The sequence below is a fragment of the Maniola jurtina genome, chromosome 4, assembly GCF_905333055.1.
Source record: "Maniola jurtina chromosome 4, ilManJurt1.1, whole genome shotgun sequence".
Classification (NCBI taxonomy): Eukaryota; Metazoa; Arthropoda; class Insecta; order Lepidoptera; family Nymphalidae; genus Maniola; species Maniola jurtina.
Window position 1 is genome coordinate 6802480 of NC_060032.1, and position 19648 is coordinate 6822127.

Genomic DNA, 19648 nt, shown 5'->3' on the forward strand with positions numbered 1-19648 from the left:
AAAAACTAAATTAAAATCGGTTCATTACTTTAGGAGCTACGATACCACAGACAGATACACAGAGACACAGATACACACGTCAAACTTATAACACCCTCTTTTTGGGTCGGGGGTTAAAAATAAAAACAAAATATCACCCCTGAAAAAATCCCACCCTCTAAATTTGAGGGGAAAGCGCCCTAAATTGGCAACATTGCTGGCAAGCCGGAGAGAAAAACCGGCCGTGTATTTGGAGCCTTGAGTGAGATTAGTGTTTATATACTCTTTGGAGTGAGATATTCTTTGGTAAAACCAAAGACACACATACATACATTATGCTTTCCTAATAATGATAATAATTCCTTGTTGAAACTTAAAATCAGTTTAAATCAAACAAAAAGTTGTTGACTTGTAAGTTTTAATTTATTATTTCAGTTATATAATTGCGCCATTTAATAATATAAATAAATAAATTAAACCACAAGAATGTCTCAATTCTCAAAGTTTATAGATATTAGCTAAAACAGTACGCTGCGTACAGTCGTAATATTAAATAAGTAGTATTTTACTGTCTTTATATTGGTCCAGAGACCAAAATAGTGTTTTCTATAAAAGATTGTTGCTGTGCCTTCCTTAACATAGGGATGGAACATCCAGCTAGCAGCGTTGCTTCATTGCTTCGTAAGCTGTGTGAAGGATTGTCACCAGATCCAGGTATGATTCCTTTTTTAAATGGTAATGTACTATACCTATGTAATAATTGTCAGTTTGCAGTAGTTCAGCATTTTATTTGTTTAAACTTTTTCATTCCTATTAATTTATCCTTAAATGAATGAATAAAATTCAAGAATATTTTAAAGATTTCATCTCAAAGCTTCATAAAGGTAAATAAATACAACAAAACTCAATATTAACAAATTACAAAGTCTATGCAAATTACAGTGATAATTTAAAATAACAATCCTTTTTTTTAGATGGTGCATATGAGTTAGCTCTGTCTTATTTAGCCACCAATGAAAAAGTTCGGTCAGTGAAAGATGAGAGGCAGTTATGCCAAAAAATTAATGCACGAATGTCAGCAAGAGATTCTGATAAATTCAATGAATCGTATGCCAAGTTAAAGAATTCTGTAAGTTTTGTATCATTGTCTTGATTGAAGGATGTATTGCTTTATTATGACAGTCTTCATCTGCTAGATGATGATGTCTATCTCTTAAATAAAAAATTGAATTGTTTTTTCAGTTTGTATTGAAGCAACGAGTAGCAGTGTTGTCACTATTATTAGCTCTCTCGGAAACTCCACAGAGTTCTGAGTCTACCATGCAGCTGTTTCCAATGCCAGATCTTGCAGTTCCTGTAAGTAATTATGAATGTTGTCGGAAAGGACAAAATCATTTCTTCTTTGTCGCATATGTTCTTGACAGCAGTTGTGGCTGTCATTGCATTGATATGTCATGCTTATCTTACAAGATCAGTCACAATTTTATTCACACAATACTACTGAAAGTCACACTCTTTGCGCCCTTGGTGTATGACATCTATCCTGCCCCTTGCAATCATTCACCTTAGGTGCAGCCTGTAACCAACATGATGAATTTGCACTAAAACAACCAAGGATAACTAATCTCATACATACTTGTAAACAGTGGATTTAGCTCACATAGGTAGATATTGTCAACAGATTCCAGCAGTAGGCTCGACTGCAGCTGCTTCAAGTTCTAGCAAGAGTACAATAGGGTCTGCCAGCTGGAGCAGCCATGCTCCCAAACAGCAAGGGTCCAACCAAAGTCTGCCTTCCATACCAAACAACAATTCGGGCATTCCTTTTCCATCTAATGGTAAGATTACAATGTAACTCTATGCTAATAAATAAAATTGAAGTGTCTGTCTGTAATTTCAAAATAACTACTTCATATTAAGCTCATATGGTTATTTGAACAATACCATAACTGAATCACACGTTTTTAAATTTTTTGGTTGGACACTTGATTCTGAATGTTGTATAGATAGATGGAGTGAGCGATCGTGCGTGCGGGACGCCGTGCTAGCCGCTACTGGTGTCAAGGCGCGTGGCTCGAGCACCTGGCCGCGGCCGGTGCAAGTGCTGTACTCGCGGATAACACATCTAGGCTTCCTACACGATCGCCTCAAGGAGTTTATTGATCCTTCATCAGAACTTATGCCGCAAGGTTCGTAACCAACTATTTAATAAATAAAACTATAAGTTATGTAAAAGGAAAGAAAAAAAAAGAAATTTCTTCGTGTTTATTTATTGTACGTGTGGTGGCGCGCTCTCGGGAAGGCCTTTGTCCAGCAGTAGATGCGAACAGGCTGATTGATTGATTGACTGATATTGTACATGAGACTGCTGGGCAGGCTCTCAACCGAATCACTCCAATCAACGAAGTTCCCTACAGAATCCCTGGGGAACTTCAGGAACTGTTGCGGTGCTTTGCTGCCAATGTGGGCTTTTCTCGTTGGAACAATACACAGCTGCATTTAAGCAATATGTGTTTAAATGTCTTGTCACTCTCCATTCCTGCTCTGCAAAGAGGAATTCTTGGAATGGATTGGTGTTTGTTTAACAAACTGTCCTATTATTGTACCTTTAACTGTCCTAAGTTTCTTTCCGATTAGTTGTTGTAGTTTCTTAGTAAGGTGTTGGTTGGGGCTGAGTTAAAAAAAGCCTTATATTTATCCTTAATAAATTTCTAAACAAAGAATTGGTTGACAAAAAAAAATAATTTTCATTTTAATATTAAGGACCTCTCATTGAGTAAAGGCCTCCTCCAGATTTCTCCAGGTCTTCCTGTCTAGGGCCTTTTTTTTCCAGTTAATGCCTCCTGTTTTTTTGATTTCATTTTCCCAGCTTTCGACAGGTCTACCTCTTTTTCGTTTCCCAACTGGGCCACGCCATTCAGTCACAGTCTTTGTCCATCTTTTATCTGTGAGTCGAATAACATGACCAGCCCATTTCCACTTTAACTTCATGGCATGTTTTAATGCATCAATAGCTTTCGTTTTTTTTCTTATACCTGCATTTCTAGTTTTGTGTATTCTACGCAGACCAAGAATGCTCCGTTCCATTGCCCTCTGAGCAGTTTGGATTTTATTTTTTGTATATTTGTTGAATATCCAGGTTTGGCTAGCATAAGTAAGGCAAGGTAGCAAACATGAATCCATTATTTTTGTTTTTAAATTGAGAGGTAAATCTGACTTGAGTATGTATTTATAGGCCCAGAATTTGTTCCATGTGATTTTTAAGCGTCTTTCAAGTTCGTCTCGGTGTCTTGACTTTTTAAACGAAATTTGTTTGCCAAGGTAGTCTTGCACATATTCTAGTAGAGTATCTCGAACGTATATAGGTTTTTCTACACTGTTGGTCATGATTTTCGTTTTTGTACTATTTAACTCATGGCCTATTTTGAGACTTGCAGAATTTAGGTCATTGATCATTTTTTCAAGACCATGTGCCGTTTCGGAAAAGAGGACAATGTCGTCGGCGAATCTTAAGTTGCTTAAATATAGTCCATTAATATATATTCCTTTTTTGGACCAGTCTAGGTCTTTCATTATGCTTTGAAGGACTATTATAAAAATCCTCGGCGCGACTGGGTCACCCTGCCTAACGCCTCTACATATTTTGATCTCAGGGCTGAGTATTATAGTTAGTTATATTGTTTGTCTAAAATCTAATGTTGGTATGCATACTCACACACGTATTGTATTCGCTAGATGAGAAGTGGTTATTCCGCTTTTATATTGTATTGACTGTATTTTATATTGTATTGATCATGTCATGAGAAGACCCGAGGATCACATGACCAGAAGCGTAATATATGTTAGCGCCGAACCCTGACGACGAGGCAGACCTTGACAAAGCTGGATGTCAGTAATATTGAACAACCTTAAAACAGGCCAAATAGACACATGGACGACCCAAGCAGAACAACTTGGAGAAATATCGTTAGGAGAGCCGACCCCAACTATCATGGGAAAAGGCTAGGTCTATATATTGTATTAACTGCATTAATGTGGCCACTAATATTCTATTTGAATTATTTTAATTTGGCAGGGCTAATGGGTGAAGGGTTAGTGACTTCAATACGAGATGAACTCACTGAGTACTATCGCAGCATTGCAATATTGCAGTCTCAGGTAAATTATTTATATACCTACCTAATTATCTGCTGATTTCCCTAACAGATTAAATTGTATATGATAAATGTATATGATAATTGTATTTGATATTCAATACAGGTGTGCGAAGGAGATGGCGGCGGTGGCACGTTGCGGCGTGTCTGCGTGTGGGCTCAGGAACCCTTACATCGACTTACATGGTTGGCTAATATTGCACATACAGCACACCACAAGAAAGGTATACGTCAGTTTTATCATGTCATTTTGTACTTTGTCTTAGGGAATATAATGAATATGAACTCTGTAAAAAGCTTTGTTTTGTAATGTATGTGAAGGTGGAGAGTTAGCGTCATGTGTCCATTGCTTCGTGCGGCACGGCGACGAGCGCGTGGCGACGCTCGCGCGGCGCCTGCTCACCGCGCTCACGTATCCTCTGCTGCTCATGCTCACACGGTGGCTACTGCACGGTATGTGTACAATCTAGTCCAGAGACAGCTAGCAGAAAATTGCACATTCCGCCGGAGCGTACCTAACAAATTTAAATACTACTGGTTTTTCTCTGTAGGAAAGGCATTCCGAACCATTAGATGCATTTGACGATTCAAAAGTACTTGTAAAAGTTAAATTGAATATATTTTTTTATTATTAGGGAAGTGCCTTATTTGCGTGGACGATCAACTTTTAAAATTCATAAAGAATAGAAGAAGAATCTACTTAAAAAATTGTTGCGATGAAGATTTTTATTCCCTGCTACTAGACAAACTAAACCAATCAAATTATTTTGTTTTAGGAGAGATTGACGATCCATTCAATGAGTTCTTCATTGAAAGCAGAAGTGGGGTACCCATCGACAGAATGTGGCATGATAAATATAGAGTGAGGTAGGTCAAATACATAGAGTTAATATGATTTTTTCGAACACTAAACAATTGTCTAACAATAACACTAAAATACATAAAAAAGTTGAGATTCGATTCGTAACATCAACATCCCTTATCACAGGTCTTTCCAGTGATTGATGATGATATGAAATTACACAGGGAATGGATGGTACCGTCGTTCATGTCGCGGGAGCAGGCGGCACAGATCCTAGCGACCGGCAAGAGCGTGGTGTTCATGCGCGAGGCGTGCGCGGACGAGCCCATGCCGGCTGACCACCACCACCACCTGCACGACCTGCTCAAGTCACACGCCGCTTCTGGTAAGTTACTAGCGGCCGGCAAGAGTATATGTAGTTTGATGAGATCAACTACAAAACAGAATATAGTATTATTAATTTTTAAGCATATTACTATTTTAATGATTCAAATCCTTCAAGAAATCAAGGTTTTTAAATGGCTACTTCAAAAAGTAGTTTGGACACAGATGATGCCACAGGTTGCGCCCTTCGCGGCACGTGTCGTGTACTTGTCGACTCGAATTCAGTTCACTCTGTTCGTTTTGTTTTTCGCAGTTCATTTGCTATATTTTTATTCAGTGTTTTACGGATATTTTATCCATACTAATCTATACTAATATTATAAAGAGGAAACCTTTGTATTTTTGTATTTTTGTATGTTTGTATTGAATAGGCTCAAAAACTACTGGACCGATTTCAAAATTTCTTTTACTATTACTTAGAGGGATTCTTCCGAATCCGTATAGGCTATATTTTATCCCGGAAAATAGATAGGATTTTTCGTGGTAGTGAAAATTGTGGAGTAAGGCGTCGAAAAAACTGCCGTACGTTAACGATTCTCGCGAACGCTGCCTAAATGGTTAGAGATGTATGGTTGACTTCTATAGAAAAGTTGTAGAACTCAATAATGCCTCCAAAAAAGTCCGCGATAGTATAAACCAAGCATTTATATTTTAGCCATTATAACCACTTTTCCATAGAATAAAAGTAATTAAAATTATTAGCCTATGTTTATTGATCATATTATCGTCAAATACTAATCCTTATCCAAATAAACTATTTATTGAGATAGGCTACTTTTTATCCCGGAAAATCAAAGAGTTCCCACGGGATTTCGAAAAACCTAAATCCACGCGGGCGAAGCCGCGAGCATCGGCTAGTTCGTTACAAATCTACATACGAAAAGTGGCAGTCTCTTATTGTTAGAACATGGTCAGTGGTTACAGCCGATTTGGCTTCGACAAAGAAACACTGACTAGGTTTTCTACACAGTGACGAGCCTCGGTCGGCCTGCGGAGGCGGCGGATGCGAGTGACGGCGCGGCGACGGCGTGGTGGGAGGCGCACGGGCTGCGCGCGGGCGTGGGCGCGGCGCACGCGGCGGCGTCGGCGCGACTGCTGGCCGCGCTCACCACGCACCACCACCTGTTGGACCACCTCGCCGCGCACCGCCGCTACCTGCTGCTGGCGCAGGGCGACTTCGTGCACCACCTGATGACGCTGCTGCAGTGAGTATACCCCCGTCTGTGGCGTGGCGGGAGAAGCACGGGCGCTGCGCGGTTTTGGTTTAAAAATTGTTGACAGCAAAATTAGCTTCCATAACGCATTGACTTCCAAAAGTAATCTTTTAATATAGGGAGGAGCTAAACAAGCCGGCGACGTCATTATACGTGCACAATCTGACGTGCACGCTGGAGACAGCCGTCCGTGCGACTAACGCGCAGTTTGAGCCACCGCACGTCCTCGCGCGCTTACACGTCAACCTATATCCTAACTGTAAGTGTAATGATACTGTAAGTGTGATGATTTTTTTATACTGAAATTATTTATAAATAAGAACATATTATAGTATATTCGAATAGTTTCATCAAGTTCAATAAGATATTAATGCGTTGAGAGAGGACCCTATTTATATTTATTTATTTTATATATTTGCTCTATTTGTCAACTGGCATGTTAAAAGTACGATTTAGTAAACGATACTTTTGATATAACTCATATTTTCGTTCGATTTGTTCACTGACTGGCACTGCTGCTTGTTCTTTAAGTATATAATAATATATTACCCATTAACACGACTGTAGGAATGTAAGCCATGTGAACGTGACTTATTTGCGAGATAGCATTGCGCCAATTATGTGAACTGTGTTTCCTTTTATTCAAACAAAATCATAGCTTAAGAATTGTAAACTAAATTTGCAACTTATTACTTAACTCGCTTGATCGCGTTCACACGAGTTTTTCTACTTGGCTCGCGATGCTCGGATGTTAACTCGCTACTGTACTTATGGAAGCGTTAATCGGTGTTAAGGCGACGGGCGTGAGGACAGCGGGTGGGACGTGTTCGCGCTGCAGTACCGCGTGGACGGGCCGCTGGGCACGCTGTTCCCGGCCACGTGCGCAGCTCGCTACCGCGCGCTCTTCACGCAGCTGTGGCGCGTCAAGCGCATCGAGCACGCGCTGCACCACGCCTGGCGCGACCACACCATCCTGCAGAAGAGGCTCAGGACCATGCCTGGTGTGTTAAAGTCCAGTGGACCACTGCACATTTTCTATAGCTATGATTTTATTATTACCATCCGGCATCATCTTTACAAAAAAAAATATGTCCGCTTTAGCTGACTGATCTATCAATGTGCAACTCAAACAGTGTGGTTAGGAAATTAAATTTTTGAAAGTAGTTTTTTTTAATAACCTACGTATTCAATAACAAGAGATTTTTGACAACCCCAATTATAAATAGGGTTGACAGGTTGTATGAAAGTTCGTAATGTTTTAAATTTCATCCGTGGTTTTTTTATAATAGGGCTATCTATTATTTAAAATGAAAAAATATGTTATAGCATTTTTAGAAATTCCACCGCCTCACTCATTCGTAAAATTTTCACTAGCGAAGCAGGAACGGTTCAGTAAGTGGTTTATAAAGTATGGTGTATCGTATCAGAGGTGTGGGGTCTAATGCGGCGCGTGTCGTGCCTGCGCGCAGAGGCGCTGCGGCTGTGCGGCGCGCTGCAAGAGGCCAGCTTCGAGGGCGCGGAGGCGGCGTGGGCCGAGCTGCTGGCGGCGGCTGCGGCGCGGCAGCACCTCGACCGCCTGCTGGCGCTGCACCACCGCGCGCTCGACCGCCACTCCATACACGCCATGATACACCACACCACACAGGTGCGCAATACATAGTCGTGTGATGACTGCCGTTCCGCCAGGGATGTGACGACAGAGTTGAGATAATGGGAATGGCTAGCACGATAGTCGTAAAACTATAAAAAGGTTACGACTGATAGTGATGGCAAATCTAATGAGACAGCATCCAATGGGAACAGCTAGATACGATAGTCTTTCATCGATAAAAACTTCTTAACAGTATTGGTTCATATTTAACCGACTTCCAAAAAGGAAGACGTTTCGAATTCCGTGCGTTTTTTAAATGTATGTGCGCCGTATATGTGTGTAATGTTTGTATTTTTAAGCTCGGCACACTACATTAAACTCTTTTCTGAACAATAGCTAAACTATAAAAATACAGCGATTTTTTGGGTTCTTTCACAATTCACATAATTATGTCCTTCGTTTGGTTTACTGTTGCAAGTGGTAACCTTGTTTGAGATAAAGCTGTTCTTAGTAGCTGTTCTTGTTCTGTTGTTCTTAGTAGTCATATCACTTAATAATATCATCTTTGCGTACCACTTATAGGAACTCCAGTCATATCTCGGCAATGTGCTAAACGAGACTCTCTCATTGCGGAGCTTCGAGACGACTCTGCACGCAGGCATCAACCGCGAGCTCGAACGGCGCGACCAACTCGAGCAATTGAAAGCTGAACGAGTTTCACGAGGTACTTAAACGCTTTTTTAGTGATTTTTTTTTCGCATAGATTGACTTATACCACAGTTTTAGTAGTATATATCGTAAAACTGGTCTTATACATTGGGCGTTTCTCATGGAGCTGATTGGAATTATCTTGGACGGAAGTAATGTGACGTCATTTTAAGCCAGTGATTGCCGACTCTAGACGATTGCTTTCCGCTTCAATATTCTTCGCTTTTAGGTCTATTTTTTGTATTGTTAGTGACAGTATCCATTTTTAAGAAATTGACTTGGGTATACATATACTTGTATACTGTTATTAGAATGCTTGTTGCCGTCCATAGTTATTGTTAGGCGATTCAAATAAAACTGGCTTTTGGGATCATGAAAATCATTTATTTGGGAACTTGTTATATACAATTTTGGGACTTACGAAACTGACTACATACACGAGTAGATTATTCGCAATCGACAAATCATAAACCGCAATATCGGCGCAGGCGCAACAGACAGCTTCGAGCAATAAGTGTCGTCTATATAAGGCAAGAAACCGTGTCTTCGAAACTCAGTCTACAGCGGGCAGCGGTGCGGCGTGGAGCGACCATCCATCGGCGAATGCATCTCTCCGGGCAGCCTCTGTATGTGGAATGCACGGCCGCATGAAGCTCAGTCCGTCGCCGAACGGCGCAGCGTGCACACGCGCCAATGAGGATGTTCATAGCCGCTACACCACCCCCTCATCAGCGAAGCGTTTGGGTTGTTTCGAGACTCTTCCATATCTTGTTACATGAGCGTAGCTTTTAGGTTCTTGAGCTTCTTCTTGATCGGGGCTCTTCACTACATAGGCAGGCTTCAGTCGGTCGATGGAAATATTTATTATCTTCTTATTTACGGAGATCTTGAAAAATTTTGCACATCGCTCGATGACTTGAAATGGGCCGTCATAGGCGGGAGTGAGAGGCTTGCTTACTGCGTCGTGTCGCACAAATACATGTTCGCACCTTGAAAGGTCTTGAGGAACAAATATTGGACGACAATTTGGCTTTCTTTGCTCTTGTGATTTCTTTATTGCATTACTTATGTTGGTCATTAGTTTTATGTTGGATTCAGTTGAATTATTGTTTGCTGCACCATAGAACTCCCCTGGCAAGCGAATCGTCTGTCCGTACAATAACTCAGCTGCACTGTACCCGATATCTTCTTTGACAGCTGCTCGAAGTCCTAACAAAACGGTAGGTAATTCGTAAGACCAGTTATCAGCGTTTAGGCGTGTCGTTAATGCACATTTCAGGGTTCTGTGCCATCTTTCGATTATACCGTTAGTCTGTGGGTGGTAAGCTGTGGTGCGGTTCTGCAGTATTCCCATACGTCGTGCTAGATTCTTAAATATTTCACCCTGAAATTGCCTCCCTTGGTCTGTTGTAATCTTCTCCGGTGTCCCAAAACGGCTTATCCATACTTCATAGAATGCTGTGGCTACAGTTTCTGCAGTTATATCCGTTATAGGGCATGCTTCAGTCCACCTCGTTGCTCGGTCTATCATAGTCAGACAATAACGATATCCGTTGGATGTGGGTAGTGGTCCAATGATATCCAAGTGCACGTGTTGAAGCTTTTCTGCGAACTCGAAACTTTCCAGGGGTGCGTGGACATGTCGTTGAATTTTCGATTTCTGGCAAGGTATGCAAGTTCGAGTCCATTCGTTTACATCTTTATTCATGCTGGGCCAAAAAAATCGTGCAGTGATCAATCTTCTTGTTCCTCTAACGCCTGGATGACTGAGCTCGTGAATTGCGTTATATGCTAGTTTACGAAACTCCTTGGTCAGGTATGGGCGTGCGCTTCCCGTGGACATCTCACAGATGATAGTTATTGAAGTGTCGGGTAGGGTTACAGATTGGAATTTCAAGTTGCTGCGGTCTTGTAGATTGACAAGCTCGACATCGTGTTTCTGACTCTGGGCCAACTGTTCGTAGTCGATCGGAGAAGGGCAGAATAAGGTTTCGACTCTTGATAAGGCGTCTGCAACTTCATTCTCTTTGCCGGAGATATATTTAATTTCAGACGCGAACTGGCCAATGTAATCCAGGTAACGTGCTCTGCGTGGAGATTCTGTCTTGCTTTGCGCAGTCTGTGCATATGTTAATGGCTTGTGGTCAGTATATACCGTTAGTTCCTGACCCTCGAATATATGCCGGAAATGACGAATGGCCATGTAGATCGACAATAGTTCTCTGTCGTATGTGCTGTATTTCCTTTGTGCTTCATTAAACTTCTTGGAGAAAAAACCAATAGGTACCCATGATCCTTTTCTTTTTTGCTGTAGGACAGCGCCGGCGCATGAATCTGAGGCGTCGGTCATAAGAGAGTATGGCATTACTGAGGATGGGTGGTATAGCAAAGCCGCGGACTTGATATCTTCTTTACATAACTCGAAAGCCTTTTTAGCTGCGTCTGTCCAATGTACTCTTGTTGTGTCGTTCTTCTTAGTGTTGTGAAGGTATCTATGGAGGTCTTTTTGGTGCTCTGCTGCTTGTGGTATATTTTCCCGGTAAAAATTTAACATTCCCAAGAATCTTCGGAGTTGTTGTATTGTTTTAGGTAATGGATATGTAGATATAGCTTTGACTTTCTCTTCTGTAGGTCTGATGCCCTCTTTAGACACGGTGTAGCCCAAAAAATCTAGCTGTGGTACACCGAAGATACATTTTGAAACGTTCAGTGTCAACCCATTTTCTTCCAAGCGTTTAAAGACTTCTTCTAGATGTTCTCTGTGTTTCTCTTCGGTCTCCGAAGCTATTAATATGTCGTCGATGAAAGGAAATACTGGTAGGCCCCTTAGTACGTTATCGATGTGTCTCTGGAAGGTTTGACCTGCATTTCTCAGTCCAAAACACATCTTGGTGAATTCAAAAAGTCCGAATGGAGTGATGATCGCAGTCTTTTGAATGTCGCTTTCTCGGACTTTGATTTGGAAGTAAGCTTTCTCTAAGTCAAGTTTTGAGAAAATGTTCTTGTTTTCCAAACAATGAGTGAAGTCGTGAAGGCGCGGCACGGGATACCGATCAGGAACTGTCATCGCATTTAGTCTTCTGTAGTCACCGCAGGGGCGATATTGGCCATTTTTCTTTTCCACCATATGTAATGGACTAGCCCAAGAGCTGCTGGAGGGTCGACAGATCCCTTGGTCCATCATGTGTTGGAATTCTTCCTTGGCAATTTTGCTTTTCTGTGGTGATAGTGGTCGTGCCTTAGCGAATACTGGTGGGCCGGTGGTCTCAATGTGGTGTTCTACGTTACTTCGAGAAGTTTTCATTGCATTGGGTCTTGTGATGTCGGGATACTTCGCCAATAAATCGTGATAAGGTTGCCTATCGTCGATGGTACGTATGCTTGGTTCTACAGACGAAGATACACATCCTCTTGCTATCGAAGTACCTCTTGAGTCGATTAATCTTCGGCCTCGAATGTCGACCATCAGGTTGTAATGCTGGAGGAAATCTGCGCCTATGATGGGTCGGCTCACTGAAGCTATGACGAACGTCCATTTGTATGATTGTCGTAGACCTAGGTCGAGCTCTATTGTTTGGCTGCCGTATGTAGGTATGGAAGTCCCGTTAGCTGCATACAGGTAATTTTGAGGATCACGCCTTTTTCTTTTGCAGTTTTGCAGTGGTAGGACTGATATGTTGGCTCCAGTATCGACTAGGTAACGTAATCCGCTTGATTTGTCCTTGATGAATAGACGGTTCACTTGTACTTCTTCGACCCGGGCTCCCGTCGCAGCTTGAGTCGTCGTTAGTTTCCCGTACTTTGGTTGTTGACTTGCTTCTTGTAATCACAAGGTGATAGGCAGCGATAAGCTTGGTCTCCAAACCGACGATGGTAGAAACAAACTCTTGAGCGATTAAACTTCTGTTCTTGCGATACAGGCGGGCGATACAAATTGGCTCGGTGGGGCCGACGAGAGAAGTGTGATTGGTTCAATTTAATAGCGGCGATTTCCTTTGATAATTCTTCGATTTTGTTCAAAACTACATCACTGTTGCCCTGTGTTGATGTTGATGGTTGGCAGACGGAGTTCACTTCTGAATTCTGTTGTTCAATCATCTTGTCAGCTGTCGTGGCGAGTTTATCTAGGCTCGTTTCTGTACTCATAGTAAGCGGGGTGCGAACTCCTTGAGGGAGATGACTAATCCATAGTAGCTTCAATGTGTCTTCTGGAAATAATTTCTGTGCCACATCTCGCATTCGCCTTAACAGTTGTGATGGCTTCTGACTCCCAAGCTCCATTTCATGTATTACCTTGTGTAATCTTTTCGTATTTGTTTCTTCGTAAAGGTCTATTAACCTCGATTTAAGAGTTTCGTACTTTGCGGTCGCGGGGGGGTCCAACACGATGTCGCCGATTTGCTCGATGTCGCATAATTCAAGCTGTCCGACGGCGAATTGAAATTTAGCTTCATCGCCGAGTTTCTGGCTTGCTACTATACATTCAAACTGGGCGAACCATAAACGTGGTTTATGCCGCCAAAATACCGGAATGCGGGACTTGAGTGATATTGCTGCGAGTTCTGTAAGATCTTCTTTTTTTACGTCGGAGTTACCAGTGTTGCCGTCCATAGTTATTGTTAGGCGATTCAAATAAAACTGGCTTTTGGGATCATGAAAATCATTTATTTGGGAACTTGTTATATACAATTTTGGGACTTACGAAACTGACTACATACACGAGTAGATTATTCGCAATCGACAAATCATAAACCGCAATATCGGCGCAGGCGCAACAGACAGCTTCGAGCAATAAGTGTCGTCTATATAAGGCAAGAAACCGTGTCTTCGAAACTCAGTCTACAGCGGGCAGCGGTGCGGCGTGGAGCGACCATCCATCGGCGAATGCATCTCTCCGGGCAGCCTCTGTATGTGGAATGCACGGCCGCATGAAGCTCAGTCCGTCGCCGAACGGCGCAGCGTGCACACGCGCCAATGAGGATGTTCATAGCCGCTACATGCTAGCAAAAACGAAGACAGATGATAGTACTGATGGTTACTGAGATGAGGTAACACACATAAAAAAACACGAAAAAATAATTAAAAAATCGGTCAAGTGCTAGTTGGACTCGCATACGAAGGGTTCCGTACCATCTTACAAGATTATGTATTTTTAATTTTTGTTTATTACAATAACATGGCGGCGATTTTGAAATTTTTATTATTTGATGTTTTAGCGGCAATAGAAATACGCATTTTGTGAAAATTTCATCTCTCCACCTATTACGGTTCACGGGATACAGTTCGCTGACAGACGGACGGACGGACAGCGGAGGCTTAGTAATAGGCACCCGTGGCACGCTCCGGCTACGAAACCCTAAAAATCCTGTATATTTCAAAAGCTCGCAATGTATTGCAAATAAAATATCTGACTGAAGCTAGAGGTCAATAAACGTTGCGAAGATAAGTGCCGCGGAGTTTTGCAGGCTACACATCAGGGGGGTTCATATGAAACTGTTGTCAAACCTATGAATTGTATTCATAATATTAGCGTGTTATGAATATAAATATAAGCCAATGAAGTTTCAATTCTCAAACATGCATACAGTCACGATGCAACAATTTGTTTTCATTCATAAAAATCTTTTCTGTGAACCACTATATTTTTTTAAGGAGAGTTCCCGGTCGGTAGTGCAGATGAAGCCCGAGATAAGGAAAAGAGGAAGATATTCCAACAATTCTTAGCTAACAGAAAGGCTGATTTAAATGTTTGGGCGCGAACTTACAGGTGCGTTAGATCGGTTAAGAGTAAAATACCCATCATCGTCATCAATCAATCTGTCACCGGCCCACAACTGAGTACGGGTCTCTCCTCAGAATGAGAAGAGTTTAGGCCATAGTCTACCACGATGGCCAAGTGAGAATAAGCAGACTTCACACACCTTTTCACACGTATCCTGGTGATGTTTGCCATCACCGTTAAAGCTAGTGATATTTAATATTTTGAAATGCACATAATTACGTGCCTGGTATCGAACCCCGGGTCTCCTGAATAAAGGGCTGACGTCTTTACTAATTATCACTGTAATAAAACACATAATTTTTTATTTATTTTTAAATAGAAATAGTGAGCAAATTAGCAGGCGGGTCAGCTGATATTAAGTGATTACCGCCACCCATGAACAATTGCAGTGCCAGAGGAACCGCCAATGCGTTGTCGGTCTTTCAGGAATTTGTTGGTCCGCCCCTTGAATGACCATGTTGTTGTCTAATACGTCTAATGGGAACACCGCAGAAGGAATTTGATTGCACAGTTTGCATGTGCGTGGAAAAAAGGATCTGGCACAACGTGCGGTCGAAGTGCACCAGCCACTCAGGGTGAAATGGGTTGCAGTGGCGTGCGGTGCCGTTGCAGAAAAAGGAGGGTGGAATGAGGTCAAACAACTCTTCAGAGCACATAAATTTTTTTTACCTACTGTAAATAACAATAATAATTTATCTTTTTTAACAGAGGCCATGTGACTACGCTGATTCTAAAGCTAGCCTTACACGCTGAGGTGTCGCTCCAAACACTGGCCTTCCGACTTGACTATAGTGACTTCTACAAACGCGGTGACGCTAAGCTTCATGAACCGCTCACATACCAACACAAGCGTCTCAGCGAGATCGGCCTTCATTTAGCTAAGGTAAATTTTTAATATTTTCACTTCATTATTTTCTATAATTTACCTATGAAGGTATCAATACAATTCATCTTTTTATTCCAGAGTAAACTGATGGATAACTCAAGAAAAAAGTGACACGTCCCGTCGTGCGTCGTGTTGTTGGAGCCATCCATTACCATATTATGTTCGCCGTTGATTGGTTTAGGATGTGTTCGCTCAGACTAAACATAGTTAACAACGTAATTAACTTAGCTTTCTTAGATAAACCTATTTTTAAGGTTCTGTGCCCAAATGGCACCCTTTGACTATTACTAAGACTCCGCTGTCCGTCTGTCTGTATGTCAGCGATTGAAACTCGTGAATCGTAATAGGTAGAGAGTTGAAATTATCATAGAATGTGTATTTTCTATTGCCGCTATAACAACAAATAATAAAAATATATAAATGGACGTCATGAAAATTTTATGAAAATTAAAGTGTTATTTCTTGATGGTGCGGGACCCTACGCGTGCGAGTCTGATTCGTACTTGAACCATTTTATATTTACCTACCTAGAAAGCACCATAATAATATTAATATGCACTTGTAAAAAGCTATTTGCTTATTTCCACCCAAAGACCGTCAACGTAGTGCCGCATAGATTGCTATCAACAAAGACCGTTTTCAACTTTCTAATAATATAAAATAATTTGTAAATAATACAATAAAACTAATACAAGTAAATTTATCAGTGCCATTTTACAAAATATGTGATTGATTTTGAACTATTTTTAAATTACCTAATTGTTAAAACTTTAACAAGTTTCGATTGTTAATTAAATGTTAAGCATTTATTACGTCTTTTTATTCCGCTACTGAAAAGGTGCTTACACACGGGTAGCTTGACTATAATAATATCATTTATTATTTAACTACAAAATAAAAGTTTAGTGGGAGGCTTCAGCCATGGCTAGTTACCACCCTACCGACAAAGCCGTGCCGCCTATCGATTATTGTAGATACCAAGGGGGTGGGTGTGAGTTTAATAAAAACTGCCATGCCCCTTCCATTTTAGCCCGATTCCATCTTAGACTGCATCACATCACTTACCACCAGGTGAGATTGCAGTCAAGAAAATTGCTAACTTGCTCTTTGATTTGAGTAAAAAAAAAGTTTATTTCTTGATTTAATCAAGTTTTTTTCCGAAGGTCTGCCGCCCGACAGATGTCCGAAAAGGGTCCAGTTTAAGAAATTAGCTGTAGTATCGACTATAACTCACAAATTAGTCGATACTAGAGCTAACTTCTTAAATTGGACCCTTTCAAGTAATTTTTTTTATATAAACACGTGGAGATGATACTGCCATTGTCGCAACTAGCATACCATAAGTCTACTTTGTCCTATTAGTTTACAAATTGCGAAAAACTAAATAAAATTTGAATTTCGCGGGCAGACCCGTCGCTTGCCCCATAATGCCCGTAGTGCCACACCAGCTTAATGCATTTCGCTAATGTTGCGTAGAAATGGAAGAGCCACATATTATCTAGTTTAAAAATTGGCGATACAAGATTCAAGATTACGTTTTGCAATTAAGACGGGCCTTACAGAAGTGATATCCAGGGCCGTAAAATAAATAAAAAAAAAAAACAATTGTTTATGGTTTTCTCCGTTTTTCCTTAAATGTTATTGATCTGTATTTTTCTCGTTTTTTTAAAAAGTTTATTCCGCTAGGAGTATAAGTAATCTGTGGTTTAGGCTCTAAAGAGCTAGAACCCCGAGCTGTGAAACCACTAACCAGTTAAAAAAATATATTTAAAAGTTCTATTTTGCTGTAAAAAAGTTCTAAATCTTTTTTTAAATTAAGTAAAGTGTATTTCTTAGTTATTATTATGGCTTTCGTAGGTTTTGAAAGTTTAGACGACGAAGTTAAAGAACTTCTACAAAATTATAGATACAAAAAGGCTACGGCGTATGAACCGTGTACACTGAAAAACTTTAAAGAATGTTTGATCGGACTACATGAGGTAATTTTCGTATTAAATGAGCAACAATTCATCGTTTTATAGAACAGCCATTTAAATTTTAAATTTTAAACTATATATGTAACTAGTTGAAATGCAGCACAAATTATTTTTCCTAGGAACTGGGCCTTTTCAATATAGATTACATCTTTAATCCTCACACTGATATAGCTGATAATGAAACACTGTGCCCAGAGGCCCTTGTAAAGCTTATAAATTCAGTGTGGACACTTTTGCAACATCACAAAAATACTACGGAAAAAGCTGATAGATTGGTGGAGCAGAATCATATACTTGAACAAAATAACAAGCAGTTAACCGTAAGCATTTATATTTTTTATTTCTTAAACCATTTTTTACTATTTTTAATTGGTAACTGTGCGATAATCAGATCTTAAATGTTTGTATGCTGCATGTATTTATATAATATTTTTTTGCTATGAATATAATGTAATATAATAATAATAATGTGAAGGTGAAGAGGAGAAAAACCAGTGCTAGTTTGGAACTATGAACCCTTTTTCCTTTCAATTAAAAATATGACTTTGTAGGACTCAATTATGAGGTTGAAAGAAAAATTGAATTCAGAAAAAAATGAATCAAAAGCATGTGTTGCCTCAGCACAAAGAGTATCTGATCAATCAAATGAAGTTTATCAAAAACTACTTGACACTAGAGCAAAGTTGAGCCAACTAACCAAGCAAAAAGAAACCAATGACAAGTGCCTAAACAACAAGATAGCAAGACTTCAGCTTCAAAATGACAAACTGCTGGATAGAATAAGAAACAAATCTGGTAAGGATTCAACAGGTGGTTTTTGTGTATTAGAACCTTACCAAAACAATCACTTTTGTAGACAAAATATACTCTGTCAAAGAACATTAATAATTATTATAAGTATCTAGGCTGCTTTCAAAAATAAATCAAAATTAAAATTTATTTATTTCATGTAAAACAACTAGTGTCTTTTATCTACCTCTGTGACTCTACCACCTTTTGTTCCATAAACTTTATTGTTTGGAAATTAAAGCCACCCAGTGGCAAACCTGACAACCATTATGATTTTATTTAATTAGCTACTGCCCCATATGCATTGCAATGCCACTTTGTCTGAATGACTCATACACTGCCTATTGTACTCTCATGGTACTGTGTCGGAAACTATCCAGCACATCCCAGCAGCAACAGTAAAAAGTTTCATAATTCATAAGGGACAAATTAATGAATGAAAAAAAAAATGAATGCTAGTTGCATTCATTTTTATATACCCCTTATATAGAAAAGCCCTATTAATCAATACAACCATTATGTTGGTGTTAAGAATTGGTATTGTATAAGTTTCCTTTCAAATTAGTTTTAGATTCGATATTAATCCACCCATCAAGATATTTATGATTTTGGAGAGCTTGAAACAAACATCTGTTTGTTTGACGTTTGTTTCAAGATCTCCATATACCTAAAATAGTAATTTGTCAATTTATTGTTAAACAGATAGCTACACTGCATGCGCTGATGTTTGCGAATCAACTATGGTGCAACTTAAGGAACGTGAGAGGAAACACAGAGTCCTGATAGCCCAGTTGCAAGCTAGTAACCAGGACCTTATTAGAGAAATTTTAGCTCTTAAAGAGGAGCTTGTGCTTGAAGGCATAAGCAATATGAAGCTGAAAAAGTAAACTATTGTATGGTGACAACACCCATGAACCACACCCCACCACATGTTAAATGGTACTTTCTATCTCAGACTCCAGCTGGGCATATATTATGTTTGGTGTTGCAAGTATATCCATTACTGAGGCTTTAAAAGTTAACAAATTAGTTTAAGAAAAACTAAGGCAACTAATGTTACCAATAATAAGTATTACCTTGGTATAATGAAAATAATTAATTGATTAGCATAATTTATTATTGTTTGTAATTCTAAGAACTGACTGATCTCGTTAATTTCAGTATTATTAATGGTAATTATAATATGATGCCTAATTTTGGTGCACTAGAATATTTATAGAAATGTCAAGTTTAATTAATGTCAACTAATGTCTAATGACCATTGATGTTTCCGTTTATTGTTGGACCATTTTTTGATAATCAATAAAAATACTATAATTCGTATAATTCAAGATTTTTTTTTATAGTTACACCTATTTTAATATTTTTTCCTTGAAAGTTAGT

The 19648-nt window shown here is 39.9% G+C and overlaps 2 protein-coding genes across 3 annotated transcripts; both read left to right on the plus strand.

The window, feature by feature from the left end:
• Positions 1-295: 295 nt before the first annotated feature.
• Positions 296-15881, plus strand: LOC123864288 (gamma-tubulin complex component 3 homolog). Of its 2 annotated transcripts, XM_045904614.1 has the most exons (19): positions 296-390; positions 622-693; positions 954-1108; positions 1222-1335; positions 1661-1817; positions 1986-2168; positions 4055-4137; positions 4240-4357; positions 4455-4586; positions 4910-5000; positions 5160-5320; positions 6290-6524; positions 6653-6792; positions 7328-7534; positions 7961-8178; positions 8707-8848; positions 14485-14599; positions 15323-15497; positions 15579-15881. In XM_045904614.1, the coding sequence occupies exons 2-19, from the start codon at positions 624-626 to the stop codon at positions 15609-15611; spliced, it is 2529 nt and encodes an 842-aa protein (XP_045760570.1). In that variant the 5' UTR covers positions 296-390; positions 622-623; the 3' UTR covers positions 15612-15881. The 2 variants fall into 2 exon arrangements, with proteins under 2 accessions (XP_045760570.1, XP_045760568.1); XM_045904612.1 differs by having other exon boundaries at positions 316-693.
• Positions 15882-17211: 1330 nt separating this feature from the next.
• LOC123864323 lies at positions 17212-19585 on the plus strand. Its single transcript, XM_045904680.1, has 4 exons — positions 17212-17479; positions 17596-17796; positions 18028-18271; positions 18968-19585. The coding sequence occupies exons 1-4, from the start codon at positions 17345-17347 to the stop codon at positions 19150-19152; spliced, it is 765 nt and encodes a 254-aa protein (XP_045760636.1). The 5' UTR covers positions 17212-17344; the 3' UTR covers positions 19153-19585.
• Positions 19586-19648: the final 63 nt, after the last annotated feature.

What these genes read in the sequence shown, in the direction of transcription:
- LOC123864288 (XM_045904614.1), top strand. Translation starts at nt 624, where the DNA reads ATGGAACATCCAGCTAGCAGCGTTGCTTCATTGCTTCGTAAGCTGTGT. An exon ending in CAAGTCACACGCCGCTTCTG is followed by an intron (nt 5,321 to 6,289) that starts GTAAGTTACTAG and finishes TTTTCTACACAG; the next exon opens with TGACGAGCCTCGGTCGGCCT. An exon ending in CGTCAACCTATATCCTAACT is followed by an intron (nt 6,793 to 7,327) that starts GTAAGTGTAATG and finishes ATCGGTGTTAAG; the next exon opens with GCGACGGGCGTGAGGACAGC.
- LOC123864323 (XM_045904680.1), top strand. Translation starts at nt 17,345, where the DNA reads ATGGCTTTCGTAGGTTTTGAAAGTTTAGACGACGAAGTTAAAGAACTT. An exon ending in GTTTGATCGGACTACATGAG is followed by an intron (nt 17,480 to 17,595) that starts GTAATTTTCGTA and finishes TATTTTTCCTAG; the next exon opens with GAACTGGGCCTTTTCAATAT. An exon ending in AAAATAACAAGCAGTTAACC is followed by an intron (nt 17,797 to 18,027) that starts GTAAGCATTTAT and finishes ATGACTTTGTAG; the next exon opens with GACTCAATTATGAGGTTGAA.